Source organism: Uloborus diversus, chromosome 4 (genome assembly GCF_026930045.1).
Source record: "Uloborus diversus isolate 005 chromosome 4, Udiv.v.3.1, whole genome shotgun sequence".
NCBI lineage: Eukaryota > Metazoa > Arthropoda > Arachnida > Araneae > Uloboridae > Uloborus > Uloborus diversus.
The window spans coordinates 157,365,419-157,379,869 of NC_072734.1; the positions used below are offsets into that span (position 1 = coordinate 157,365,419).

General features: G+C 33.5%; 1 protein-coding gene across 1 annotated transcript; it reads right to left on the reverse strand.

The window, feature by feature from the left end:
* Positions 1 to 411: 411 nt before the first annotated feature.
* On the reverse strand, positions 412 to 13,726 carry LOC129219868 (astacin-like metalloprotease toxin 5). The gene is made up of 6 exons (XM_054854178.1): positions 13,639 to 13,726; positions 8,273 to 8,340; positions 6,634 to 6,709; positions 5,606 to 5,726; positions 3,111 to 3,289; positions 412 to 658 (listed from the first exon to the last, which is right to left on the reverse strand). The coding sequence occupies exons 1-6, from the start codon at positions 13,715 to 13,717 to the stop codon at positions 438 to 440; spliced, it is 744 nt and encodes a 247-aa protein (XP_054710153.1). The 5' UTR covers positions 13,718 to 13,726; the 3' UTR covers positions 412 to 437.
* Between the last annotated feature and the right edge of the window lie 725 nt (positions 13,727 to 14,451).

A 14,451-nucleotide genomic window follows, 5' to 3' on the forward strand; every position in this document is an offset into this window, starting at 1 on the left:
TCCTTATTATGATGGTTTGAATGTCTTTTAGTTGTAAATACTCTGTTTATTAAAAATAATCTGCGTTGGTCTTGTGATTTTTTAAAGTGCTGTCTGAAATGACTCAATTTTCATCATTACAAACCTACATGTAATTTTACTTAAGGGTTTTACATTTTAATTTAACATCTAAGAGATTTATTTTCAAAATCATAGCCCGTACGTCGAATTTTGTTTTCGAAGCGATTTTTTTTATAAATATTTGTATGTTCCGGGGACTTTGTTGCTATGGTAGCATTCAATCCTAGGAAATCATTAAATTATTTGAAGTTGCTATATAAACAGGTTAAGAGTAATGTGGCATGAATTAAAGAATCAGGATATGAACATGCCATTCTCCACACAGTATTTGAGAAAGGAAAGATTACTAAATAACAAAATAACAAATTTTATTAATATTATGAGCAATACAACATTTTAACTCGTTTGACATCAATAGGGGACATTCCAGGTTTGTCGTATACTTCGATCAGCTTACGCCCATCTTTAGCAGTCATTGATAACAAGTCGTAATGGGGCTCGTATCCTGTGTCTCCATACAACATAATGGAGTCGTAGTCGAAGGTGGTTAGCAGTCTGTTTTCGTGGGGCAAGAACTTCTTAAAATTGTGCTTTTCATCTGGAATAGAAGCATATAGATTTATAGAAACACGACATTCTTTCGATATCAGAAGATTAAAGTGTTATCAAAATACAGATAGACCTTTGTGAATGTTGAATTTTAGACAAATAATTGTGTAATATTATCATATAACTCTGCGTCGCTCGACTTTGTACGGTCCACCTCGAAAATCGAAGTTATTTCAAGTGACGAGTGCTCAACAACCGGGGTTAAATAAAAGAAAAAAAAAGGATAGTGTGAAATTTCCAGTCAGAATAATGGTGACAGTTCCTAAAACTCGCCGTAGAAATTTGAACCTTAGTCCCTAAAAATTTCCAATTGAATGAGAAAACTTCGTAAATGAAATTTACACTCCGTAAAAACCAAAACACCCGAAGGAATGAGGAGAAATATAGATAAAAGTATCATGCAATAATGGCAACTACCCCACTATAGTGTCAACAGACCACTTGAATCCTCATTAGAATTAGGACAACAGTCCCCCAACACCCCCAGCATAATCTCGACCTTAGTCCCTAAAAACACTTTATTGAATGAGGACAACAGTCCATAAATATCCCTATCAAAGTAAGGAAAACGGCTCTTAACAATTCACTTTAATCAACCAAACTATCCAAAAAAAGAAGGAAAACAGTCCTTAAAATTCCCTAATACGGTAAGACATCTGTTTCAAAAAATCCCTGTTAGAATAAGGGTTACAGATTTCAAATGCCGTCGGCAGTTCCCCCAAAAATAACCATCTGGATAAGAAAAACAGCTTCAAAAATTCCCATTTAATAAGTTCTCTAAAAGCCTTTATTAAAGTAGCTTTTTAAAATCTTAAACATGCTGCAAAAATCGAACAAATAAGGCCTTTTTTTTTCACTGAGATACTGAGTCAAAAGACTTACAACAAAATATTAAAATTTGAGCATCAATTTTTGAAAATTGCCAGTATTATCATATGAGGCAGTGAGAAGCAAAGGGATGTAGTGGCAAAATTAAAAATTTGAAGATAACCGATACACATGGTAGGTAAACCTCTCCTCTGTCTTGGGGCAAGAGATGGTACTAGTAGCCCTGGTAGGTGCTGCTGCACAGCATGATTTAGAAGAAACAAAAGTCAGTGAAAGCCTACCTAGGACGTAATCTTTATACGCGTTTTACTCAAAACTTGAAATGTCCACTTACATCCCTTTGCTTCTCACTGCCTCATATGCTTTAATCCTCGGCGGTATTTTTTTTTCTTTACGGGAGTAGGCTGCATGTGCTACTACATAGTTAAAATATCATCAGATTGGTGGCCTTAAAAGCAGAATAACTATTTCACCATTTCCCTTTGCCCTACATTCCCCTACTATTTAAATATGAGTGGGGCAGTTTAAAGCAGAGAAATTGCTGCTCAAAGTTACCCTGAATGACTGTACCAAATTAATTTTTTTCTATAACTGACCACATGGTATAACGCATCGCATTTAAAATGCAGTTGAATGTACAGGGTGGTTATAAAATAACGTAAGGTGTTCAGAGCCCTCTAGCAAGTGATGTATTGGAAGAAACCTTGCCAAATTTCATGAGCGTACATAGCAGACCATGGGCTTTCGATTTCTACAATAAAAAAAATAGTATCAAAAGTTACCACCAGGAGGAATTTTGGCGCTACATAAGTGTGTTACTTGCGAATACTGAAGAACTAAATGCCAAAAATATTTAAAACACATATCAATTTTTTTGCTTCAAATAATTGTTTCTTACAAATGAGGTTCAATAAATAATAAATTTCAATTTGTACCGAGAAGAATTTTACCAAAAGTTGTCAGGAAGAAATTTCGGCGCGGCAACAAGGATTTCTTTCTGAATAATATTCATGTAAGATGGTGCATCACCCCATGTTGGTCTTTAAGTACTGAATGTATAGTGGCAACATTTCTTTAACAGCAGTTTTATCAGTCATACATTTCCTACGGTATGGAGACCGTGGTCGCCCAATCTTTCACCTTGTGATTTTTAACCATGGGGATTTCGTAACGGTGTTGTGTATCTGCGACATGTTCCCGATATCTCAACTTTCAAAACTAGAAAAATGTTACAGGTTGGCGAAATTATTCCTCCCCCCCCCCCCAGAGGTGTGGAAAATATTGTGCATTGTTTGCAGTACCCAGAAAATCTCGATGTTGGTCATATTAAACCTCATTTGTTGGTAAAAATCATATTTTGTGAATAAAATTGATGCATATTTTATCAGTTAGCATTTAATCCTTCAATAGTCACAGTAATACACCTTTTCAACGCCAAAATTTCCCCTGGTGGCGATTTTTGGTACTAATTGTATTAATTTCAGAAATCGAACTGTGTATGCCCATGAAATTTGGCAATTCTTCGTTCAATACTTCACTCGCTAGAGGGCTCTGAACACCTCACGTTATTTTATAACCACCCTTTATATAAGAAACGGAATAATTTCCCTCACTATCTGGAATATTTTCCCAATGAATGTTCAAGTAATCGTCTCTGTCCGATCGGCTGTGTTCGTGTTCGAAACCAATAGCATGCATCAGTTCGTGGACCACCGTTCCAAAAGGCTCGCATCCGTCTTTCAGGGATAACTTCTGCTCTCCAATGCCTAGTCGACCCCAGTAAGACCAGCAACTGTAAAACAAAAGTTTTTTTTTTAATCTTAAAGTCATTTAAATTTCGTTTCATGTTGGAACTGTATCTATTGTCTATCGTTCATTACTACTCTAAACTAGAAAGTCGCCCATCAAGGTATAACGGGTGAAAATTGCTTCTACATTTAAACGAAGCCATTGCCTGTTTGATGATATTTTGATAGTTGAAATTGAAACCTTAACTCCAGTGGATGAACCCTAAGCTCCAGTAGGTAGCGTTCATTGTTCAAAATTTTTTCGATTATTCATTCCCCTCTGAAATAAGTCTTACCAGTAAAACAGTAAAGTGACCGAATTGAGTTCAGTCTTGTCACGATAAAGCCTTTCCCTGCATGTTGTTGCCAAAACATATTATCAAATTACCATGCCGTGGCACGAGTTTCATTGTTGAAGCTCGTGCGTTCCTCGATCATTGGCTATGATATATATATATATATATATATATATATATATATATATATATATATATATATATATATATATATATATATATATATATATATATATGTACGCAATATGACCAAAAGTATTGGGACACTTTCAAAAATTCAGATTTTTACGGATTTTTCGAGAAAGAAAAGACAAATTGCTCTGCATTTTTTTTTTTTTTTTTTTTCGCATGAAAGGTATACTCCAGCTGAGCTGTCATTTTCCAATAAAAATTAAGTCTACTATTTATTTAATAGACCAGCAACAAACTGAGGAAACAAAAAAAAAAAGGTTTTTGATCATTTTTCATTGTAAATAGCTGGGAATAAGCTATAAATGTCAGAAATAAGTTAAAATAGAATCGAGAATTTATTTTTATATTTTCGTGACAGTATCTCTTATACCCACGCAGGTAAGCATTTCTTTCAAAAATGCAAATTTTTTTTTAAAGGTTTTCGGCTCCTATCACGCAGAGTTTTCCATCAGACGTTACTAAACTTTCAGAATGTTTGCCAGCATATTAGAGAAACATTATAATAAAATTTCAAGTTACATTTTTAAAATATTAAAAATTTAATGAAATATGAACGTTTAAAGCAGTTAATTTTTAACTGCGCATGCGCGAAAGATAGCAATTTATAACTTTCATCATCCAAAGCTCAGATATATCTTACAACTCGTAAAAAAAATTCCACTTCAATATCTTGAAAATTTAAAAATTTATCAGCGATCTAATGATTTAAATTTCTATAATTCTTGGATAGGCGGCGGTATGGTAAGGGGTCGTTCGCAAACTGGCAACACTTTCCTGTTATCATTGCAGAGTGATTCATGATACGAATGGATTATTTGCGAACGATCCCTCACGACTCGTCGTCTAGCCAAGAATTATTAAAATTGTGCTCATTAGATCGCTGATAACTTTTTACATTTTAAAGATATTAAGGTGGAATTTTTTATGAGTTGTAGGATATATCTGGGCTTCCAATTATGAAAGTCATAAATTGCTATCTTTTCGCGCATGCGCAATGAAAAATTATCTGCTTTAAAATTTTGTATTTCACTAAATTTTTCAATATCTTAACTTCAAATTTTATTATTAGGTCTCTCTAATATGCTGTCAAATATTCTGAAAGTTTAGTAACGTTTGACGGAAAACTTTGCGTAATGTGTGCCAAAAACCTTCAAAAAAAGAAATTGCATTTTTGAAAGAAATGCTTATATCTACGTAGGTATAAGAGATACTTTCACGAAAATATATAAATAAATTCTAGATAGTATTTAAACTTATTTCTGAAATTTATAGCTTATTCCTATCTATTTATAATGACAAATGATCAAAAACCTTTTTCTGTTTTCTCAATTTGTTGCTCGTCCCCTAAATGAATAGTAGACTTAATTTTTGTTGGAAAATGGCAGCTGGAGTATAGAGAGAGAGAGAGAAGTATAGAAAAAGAAGCAATTAAAATCTTTATATGTTTACTAGGGGGCTCCTTTCTCGGCTCGTTTTCCACGCCAACCCCTGTTCGCCATCTTCGACGACTTAATGCCGCCTGCGGCGGGTGACAATTGATTATTTTAATGCAATTTATCCTGGTTTTAAACCATCGCTGGATGTTCTCAGGATATCCAGAAAAAAAAGGATTTCCTCGGGATATCCTCAGGACTGGATATCCGGTCCCTTTCAGTTTAGAGGGATGAGACAGGGTGTAATCCCTTCCCCTGAATGCCTTGTATCCAGTGGTGCTAGCATTGATCTGGTAGACATTGCCAGTCCGGAGGATATAATATTTCTTCTATTACACATACAGAAACAAACACAGACAGACCCGCACTTAAATTAAAAGGATAGATATACTGCTCTTACCCACTTCCTTTAAATATTCGAACGTAGTCTTTCTGATGAGTTCTTTCCACAAATGTAATGCAGGTTTTTTCGGAAATGTGTGCCATTGCTTTCTTTATTGGCTCCAAGAACTTGTCATAATCTAGAAAAGAAATGACGCATGATTTTTTAAATTTTTTTGTTGCCAGTAACTTGTATTGTTACTGCATTCGCTATTGCTAAATATCACAGTCTATGAGAAAAGAGCTGAAGCACCTGGTCAGATGGGCTAGCAAAAGAGCAAAATCGGAATACCTTTGTCCATACTATGACAAAGCTCTAAAAATGATCAAGCTGTCTCATCAAAGCTCTCCTAATAAGTCCTATTACTAAATATCACACCCAGTGAGAAAAGAACTGAAGCACTTGGTCAGTTGGGCTAGCAAAAGAGCAAAATCGGAATACCTTTGTCCATACTATGGCAAAGCTCTGAAAATGATTAAGCTGTCTCACCAAATTCTCTTAATAAGACCTATGGCTAAATATCACACTCAGTGAGAAAAGAGCTGAAGCACCTGGTCAGTTGGGCTAGGAAAAGAGCAAAATCGGAATACATTTGGCCATACTATGGCAAATTGGCAAAGCTCCGAAAATAATCCAAATTGTCTCACCAAAGCTCTCTTAACAAGATCTATTGCTAAATATCAAAGTCTGTGAGAAAGGAGCTGAAGTACCTGGTCAGTTGGGCTAGCAAAAGAGCTAAATTGGAATATATCTTTCTCCATACTATGGAAAAGCTCCGAAAATGATCAAACTGTCTCATCCAAGTTCTTTCAACGAGATCTTTTTTTATTTATTTATTTATTTTTTTACATTTAACTGTCATTTAGGGAGATAATGGTTTGAAGAATTCGTCCATGTTGCATATAGCTTGCTGTCAACATTAGAAATAGTCGGGTGCGTTTATCAACAAAATTTGTAATGCTACGGGTTGTTGCTGAAGATTCCTGTATTTATTATAACTGTCTTTTAAAATCTATGGGTTGAAAAATACATTTGAAAATACTTACAAACAGATGAATCGATGATGTACGGAACAACACCGCCTGGCCACCTTTGTGAATCTCTAGGTATAGCATTTCTGTCCTGAGAAACACAAAAAGTTTTATGTTGGCAACACACTACTTTTACACAAAACTAGCATGCTGTTGTTAAAGAAATCCCTTGAAGAAAACCAAATATTATGATAAAATTGGATGATTTTCGCAATGCTTATTGCCAACTCTGAGTACAAAGCATTTTCTGAGGCTATTCATTGTCCAGGCTATTCATTGGTACTGCTACAGGCAGTCAAAGTTGTTTAGGGGGATAGTATTCCAAGATTCTTCGTTCGCGTTCTTCCTTTTGAGGCAAGGTTGCCACTGTCTCAAGAGGTTTGACTTCTTCAACTAGCAGTAGTTTTTCTTAAAGTGCCTGGTGACAAGGTCGAGTATATTCGTGTTGTCACCTCTTACGGAGTTGAGCATTTAGTTTGCAGCGCAGTTTCGCAAGTAAGGTTGACATTACTTAAAACGATTTTCTTCAATGGTTTTCTTCAATGGAACCAGTCAGTATTTTACAGTACGAAAACAAATATTAGCAATTATTTAAAAGCCTTTTTTTTTAAAATTAAATGATCAACCAAATATTTTAAAACTTATAACCAATGATGCATGTTTCGTTTTAAAAAATCACGTTACATGGAAAGAAGTTTGATTTTTAAATTTGTAATATAATTAAAAATATCGAATTTCATTTCGAGAAACATCGTACAACTACTCAATTATCAAGTAAATAAGATATTATTGACAAATTTCAATTATTTATTATCATTTTAAGTTTTCTAAAAATCTATGATTTCACTGATGTTGATTCGTATTATATTTGCGGGAGTAATTATCTTTAATAGCGTATGCCGGAATTTTGGAAGTTATATGACAGGTGAAAAATTCAAATTTAAAAACATGAGATATTAAGCATTTCCACAGACGTGTATTTCAAAGGGTTTTTTTTTTTTTTTTGCAAAATATATTGGCACTAGATGCCGTGGAAATTCTATAAACAGCCAGATATTATCCACTTTATTAAAGCCAATCGCATCAGATGGCTGGGGCACCTTTTTAGACTAGGTAGTAGGGACCCAACCCATAAAGTCACCTTCACAATTCCAGATGGTGCGCGCAAGAGGGGCCGCCCACCAACCAGATGGCTCGATTGTGCTGAAAAAGACTTAAAAATTGTTGGCCTCAGTGGATGGAGGAAATCTGCTTCTGACAGGGCGGGATGGAGGAAACTGATTGAGACGGTCTTGGCCTGCCCTAGGCTGTAGTGCCGAAGAAGAAGAAGATGCCGTGGAGGATATTTTTAACAGGATATTTCGCACAAAATAAGTGATTCTCAGGTGGAAATTATAGTTTGTAGTTCAGCTCAGAGAATATCGTTATAAATAAAGTTTGATGACAAAAATGTGAGAAAGAACATTTTAATTTTTGTGTAAAATAATTATGCATAATCGACAAACAAAAGATTTAGGTTCATATTTGAAAAATTGAAACAATTATTTCACCTCCTTTCAACGAAGCCTTAAAGAGCAAATCATATTCTCTAAAAATAAATCACATATAATTTCAAAACATTCTGAAAAAGAAGACAAAACGTATATCTTCTTACAGCAAACGGATCAATACCAGCGATATCACCTTCGAACATTCCCTTGTTCCTCATAGGGTTCAGATTCTCTGAAAAGAAGAAAAAAAAACTTTTTTACTCAGAATGTTTTGCAATGATTTATTTTGCTAATTTTCATGTTTTAACTTTGCAAAACATTTTCGTAGTAAAGAATTTTTCTCTCTTTTGGACATAAAAAATATTTAATAAAAAAATTGTGTTGCTTTTGTTGCTAAGATTTTTTTATACGTAATATTTCCATGGTGTCGAGACGTTAATTATTATGAAGACTGGATGTAAGAAAATACTTCACTTCGTTATTCTTCTGCTCAAAAAAAGTTCTCAAATACCCATGATCTTGTTCAACTTGTGATGAGGCATTATGCCTAATTCCTTTAAAAAATAAACCAAGGCGATTTGAGAGCAAATAATTTCTTCCTGGGCTCAAGGAAGAACAATTTTCCGAATGTTTTTTTATGCCACTAAACTACCACCTCCTATATAATTGACTAGTGGTACCCGCACGACTTTGCCCGTAAATAGAAAAATTAAAAGATCTTTTGGTTCGCCTGTATATTTACAAATAATGTATGGTGAATTTTCTCGCCAATTGGCTTGTACCCATGTTACGATTCCACGTTATGATAATTTCGAATCTCGCCAGTTGGCTTGTGCCCATGTTACGGTTCCACGTTATGATAATTTCGCAATTTACTCGTCCATCTTATGATAATTTTGTTTTTAAAATTGGAATAGAAAAAGAACCACATCGAATTTTCAAAAAATCGCTTCGAGGTGCACACCCCTATACAACAAACTAACTTTGTGCCAAATTTCATGAAAATCGGCAGAACGGTCTAGGCGCTATGCGCGTCACAGAGATCCTGACAGACAGAGAGACTTTCAGCTTTATTATTAGTAAAAATAAAGAAAAGATGGCCACCAGTCTGGTTACCTTAAATGAACGATGACGTATTAGAAAACGGTTGAGTCAAAATCCTTGTTTGGCTGTTTAGAGCTCTGAACCCTCGCCAACGTGTGCGCCAATCTCAAATTAGCTTTCGAATTCTTTGCCATTTTTTCCACCAATGCTATGCATGCACAGCAGAGTTCACTCTGGATTTAGTAAAACTTCTTTTCATAATTAAATTAATTATACAAATACAAAGGCATTTCAGTAATCTTATACATTGTAATGGAGATTAAAAAAGAAATAAAAATCTTTGAACTTTAATATCTATAATGAATAAAATTTATATCACAAGAACAGGTAAAAATTTTGTTTTCTTTTTCAAGCCATCAATGGCTCTTTCCATCCTGAAAATTGCATTTTGGCAATGAAGGAAATATTTCAAGAACTTTAATATTTTAGATACTTTTTAACATTTTGCATAAAAGAAATTCTAATCACTTTTTTTTTTTTTTTTTTTTGTCGTCATTTCTAAAATTTTAATAAAATGCAGCTACTAAATTCACGAAAGTTTGTAAGAATAAAGCTAAAAACTTGTCTTAATTGATTGGAAAAGATGAAACTTATGTCGCCTGGGAAGAGTAAACAAGAAGAAAATATTTGATTCACAACTGACATTTTTCAAATATTGCTTTCTGTTTTGCATAATATTCATTTGATTACATAATTCCGCATGTTTTACAAAATTCCCATGTATATTTTCATATTTATGCAGAATGCATTTCATATTCAATTATAATTTTTTTAGAATACTTTTTTGTGATAGCCATTGCGTTATTAAGTACATGAACGCTTCTACGATAGTGGATGGGAAAATTTAAAATATGTTGTTTCTGTTTAAATAAGAGTCAATGATAGTTAAATTTAAATTTTTCATTTATGTTTACTTCGTCATAATATTGTTGATTAAAACATTATTTTTCGAATCTAATAAACTCCTTAAAAATCATACGGATACGATACAATGTATTGAAAAATTTGGTTACTGTAATCTTGTTATTCCCTACGTTCTTTCATAAATATTTGCTCAATTTAAAGAAAGAAAGAGCTTTAACTTAGAAAATAAGCTTTTGATTTCTCCTTTGATCTATGTTAATATGTTTGGTAAACTACTGTTCTCAAAATAATAGCTTTAATATGTTAAGAGACATAAATTAAAGCGATTTTCATTGGGAAATTTCCTCCGAGTCAGCCTCTTTCGGTCACGTGACAAAACCAGTGATAAGGCTTTCATGTAGAGGTGGTGACTAAACGTGATAAATAGCATTACTTTACATTTACGAAAAAAATATTTCCCACTACTGTTGTAATTTGTTTTAATTGAAAAGTTTTCTTTAGGAAATTTTCCAGAATAGTCGAATATTGTGAGGTTTGCGTTTTTTAAGGAATGAAATAATGCATGATGTCTGTTCTCGTTATGTAATATAGGCAGTCAAAAAATTTATTAATTTTTGTATAGGGAAACTACTTCGTTCACGGAAAAAATAGACTAGATGTAAACAAAGAATTGTGCCATTTGGTTGCCTGAATCACGTTCTTGGCTTAAACGGGAACAAATTGGTGCCAATCGAACGGCGAAAACGAATCCTATTCGTTAACAACTTTTTTTCATTCAAGAGAAAATCCTCAAAATTGGAATAGCGGCAAATCTTCTAGAAACCATTTCGTTTACTTTCGTTCTATGAATTCCGTGAACAGAGTTTGATATGCTTAATTTTTTCCAAAAATGGGATTTTTATATGACTTTGGTATTTTATATGACATAAAGTATATACTGCATGCCAAATTTCAAGAAAATTAGATATGCATGGCTCTCAAAAGTGTTCGTACACTTTAAAATTTTTTAGTAAAACCAAATAACGCGAAATTGAATTCGTATATGAAGTCCAATATTTTTTCACATCATTCCTATGTCATTCTAAATAAAACCCTGTAGTTTTTTCAAAATATTGACGGATCTTCTTTTTGAAATGGATCAAAAAAACGAAGAGACAGAGAAATAATACGCCACAAAAGTCATCGTACACACAAATATTTTCGAATAAATTCATGATTAAAATTATCATATGTCTTTTTTTATTATTATTTTTGCATTGTGTTGACCGTTAAGAGTCGTTTGGCTTTATTATTTTTTTTTGTTTATTTATTCCTTAATACTGTGCTTATTACTTTAAAATGGCTGGTATTCGTAAAAAAACCACAAACACCATTCGAAATTTGAATTTCTCCTCACAGTGGAGGTAAATTGGTTTGAAATGTCTCTAAATTAGTTAATTTATTCCATTCTATAGTAAAGTGCTTGATAAAATGCTTTAAAGAAAAGAATCGGACCGAAAACAAGGCAAGAAAAGGTCAACCGGCAAAGTTGACAAAGCATGATCGGAGATTTACAGTTAAAAAATTTATGAAAAATACATATTTGAGTGCTGTAACAGTTTCTGCAGAATTTAATGAAAAAACTTACATTTAATTTTCACCTAAAATTGTTTGCCAAGTTCTCTGATTGACTGGATTAAATGGGAACTCTTCCCGCAGAAATTTTGTTCGTGCGAAAAACGGAAAGCTTACGCCTTTTGTCGCAAAATAAATAATAAATAAGCTACAAAGCGTTTTGGAATAACGTCTTACTTACATGAAATTAAATTCAACATTTTTGGTTAAAGTTTTGTATAATTGTCAATAGAAGAAAAAATGAGGAACTTGATCTTAAGAATTTAGTTGGATCAGTTTATCAGGACGGTGAAGGAGTTCTTGTGCGAGGGTGCATATCAGCATCAGGACTTGATAGTTTGGAATTTTTTGATGAAATAATAAATCATGCCGTTCATTTAAATATTTTAAAAACCAATTTTAAACTCTTAGCCAAAAATTTGGTTATCGGAACAATTTTTTTTTTTTTTTTTCAAGACAACGATAAGAAACACACGGCTTTCAACGTTTGCGTCTTGTACCTCAAAAATTGTCCTTCAGTTTAGAAAATACCCCTTCAATCTCCAGATTTGAACTTAATGTAACATATTTAGAGATATCTGGAGGATAGATTACGAAAATACGGCTTTGAAACGAAAATAGAACTAGAATCAGTAACACTCGAAGTGTGGTTGAACTCTTATTCAGAAATTACGCAAAAAAAAAGAAAGAAAAAAGAATGAAATCTATTCCCAGACGTTTAAAAGGTGTTGTTGATACTGCATGATATTCTACTAAATAATTACTTAATAAAAAGTTAGATTATTTAATAATACATAGATATTTTTTAAAGTGTACGAAGACTTTTGTGAAATAAAATTTCCGGCACTTTTTGGTTTTTGATTTTTAAAAAATTATGTTTTAAATTTTTTTAAAAATTTTCATGTAGTTTTGTCGAAAATAGATCATAGATCTTATAATTAAATACCTATACCGAAATAATAATTCCAACCAATGGATAGGGTCCTATTTCATTGAAAGTCGCAGGTGTACGAACACTTTTTGGGAGTCACTGTATTTAGGGGTTGCTCACATTCTTTATTTTAATATTTATTTCATGAAATTTCTAATGCTGTAGTACTTTGTACTAATGAGCTACTAATATATTTTTTCTTCTTCCTCAAGTAATAAAGCTTTGCAATGGAACTAAATGAGAAAGAATGGGCTTATTGTGCCATTTTAGTTGTTCATATAGCTTCACATGAAAAGTCGGGAGCAACTAATAAATGCCTCATATAACTCATAATGGTTAGGACAATATTGTTTTTCACTTTGACGACCCGCGCTAGTTTCTTGGCATTGGAAAAACAATCCTCTTCTTCCGCGCTATTCGGTATCGTCTGTTTCTTACGAGAAGGCACTTCGCCACGACTCCTCGAACGCAGAGTTCCATTTTACACGGGGGTGATCGGTAAGCAATCCACGCGCTTCTAAAGGAGACAAAACCAGACATCCTTAACATGGGCATGCATTTTTATGTGCAAAAAGGTCTTAGTGTCCTTTACATCACTTGCTTCACTTGTCTGTTGTCATTTTAGTAATTCTTACATTTTAACAACTGTTGCTTTTACAACAAAATGCTATGACCCGAATATACCTTCTGCCGAAAACAGCGAAATAGAATCATCGGATACCACGTGACCAGGAAGGAGTCAAGCGTCTTCGCCTGAAAAACGGACAATGCCACGTAGCAATCCTAAAACTTCACGCTAAAAAGACGGGAGCCATTGTAGAAAAGAAAAATAAAATAATAATACAAATATGAATATTATATTATGCTAGTTTTTTGATCAAGGCACAACGTGGCATATTTGCTATAACAATATTTATCTTGTAAACGAAATTTCGATTCAAAGTGTTTTTTAATCATTATTTTATTGTTTTTATTCTTTAACATCAAAACCCGAGAAATGTAATAGTAAAAACTCACCTGGATTTCCCCATACTAGTGGGAGGAAAGCGAAGACTACGAAGACCTGCATTTTTGAGTGAAAATGCTGCCAACCCATCCGATGTTTCGATGCGGAGCATAAATACTACCGGGTGAATTTTTATCTTATGTGAAATTCAAAAGTGAAGACGGATGTTCATGCTTTACATATCAGCTGAAACTTGTTGAGTTTTCATTCCTATCTGAGTTTCCTTTCTTTCCGTATGCATAATGCCATGTGTCGATCGACTTGTCTGCATGTATGTCATAAATGAATTATCGAATGTTGGGATATTTGATCAGTAATGTGAAGGAAAAGGTTAAGTATATAATCTAAATAGTGAGCATCTGGACAAGTGTTTACACCCATTTTTTTCCAAATCATTTCGCTCACCGGTAGCAATAGTAGCACAATAGTGTGACATATTGGAAAAAACGTAATGACTATCGATTAAAATTTAAACTAATTCTAAATGCACTTCCCGCCGTGTTGTATTATCTTTACTAATAATAATCTTTACTAATAATAAAGCTGAAAGTCTCTCTGTCCGGAGGATGTCTGGATGTCTGTAGGATGTCTGTAGGATGTCTGTGACGCGCATATCGCCTGAACCGCTCAGCCGATTTTCATGAAATTTGGCACAAAGTTAGTATGTAGCATGGGGGTGTGCACCTCGAAGCGATTTTTCGAAAATTCGATGTGGTTCTTTTTCTATTCCAATTTTAAGAAAAAAAAAATATCATAAGATGGACGAGTAAATTACGAAATTATCATAACGTGGAACCGTAACATGGGCACAAGCCAATTGGCGA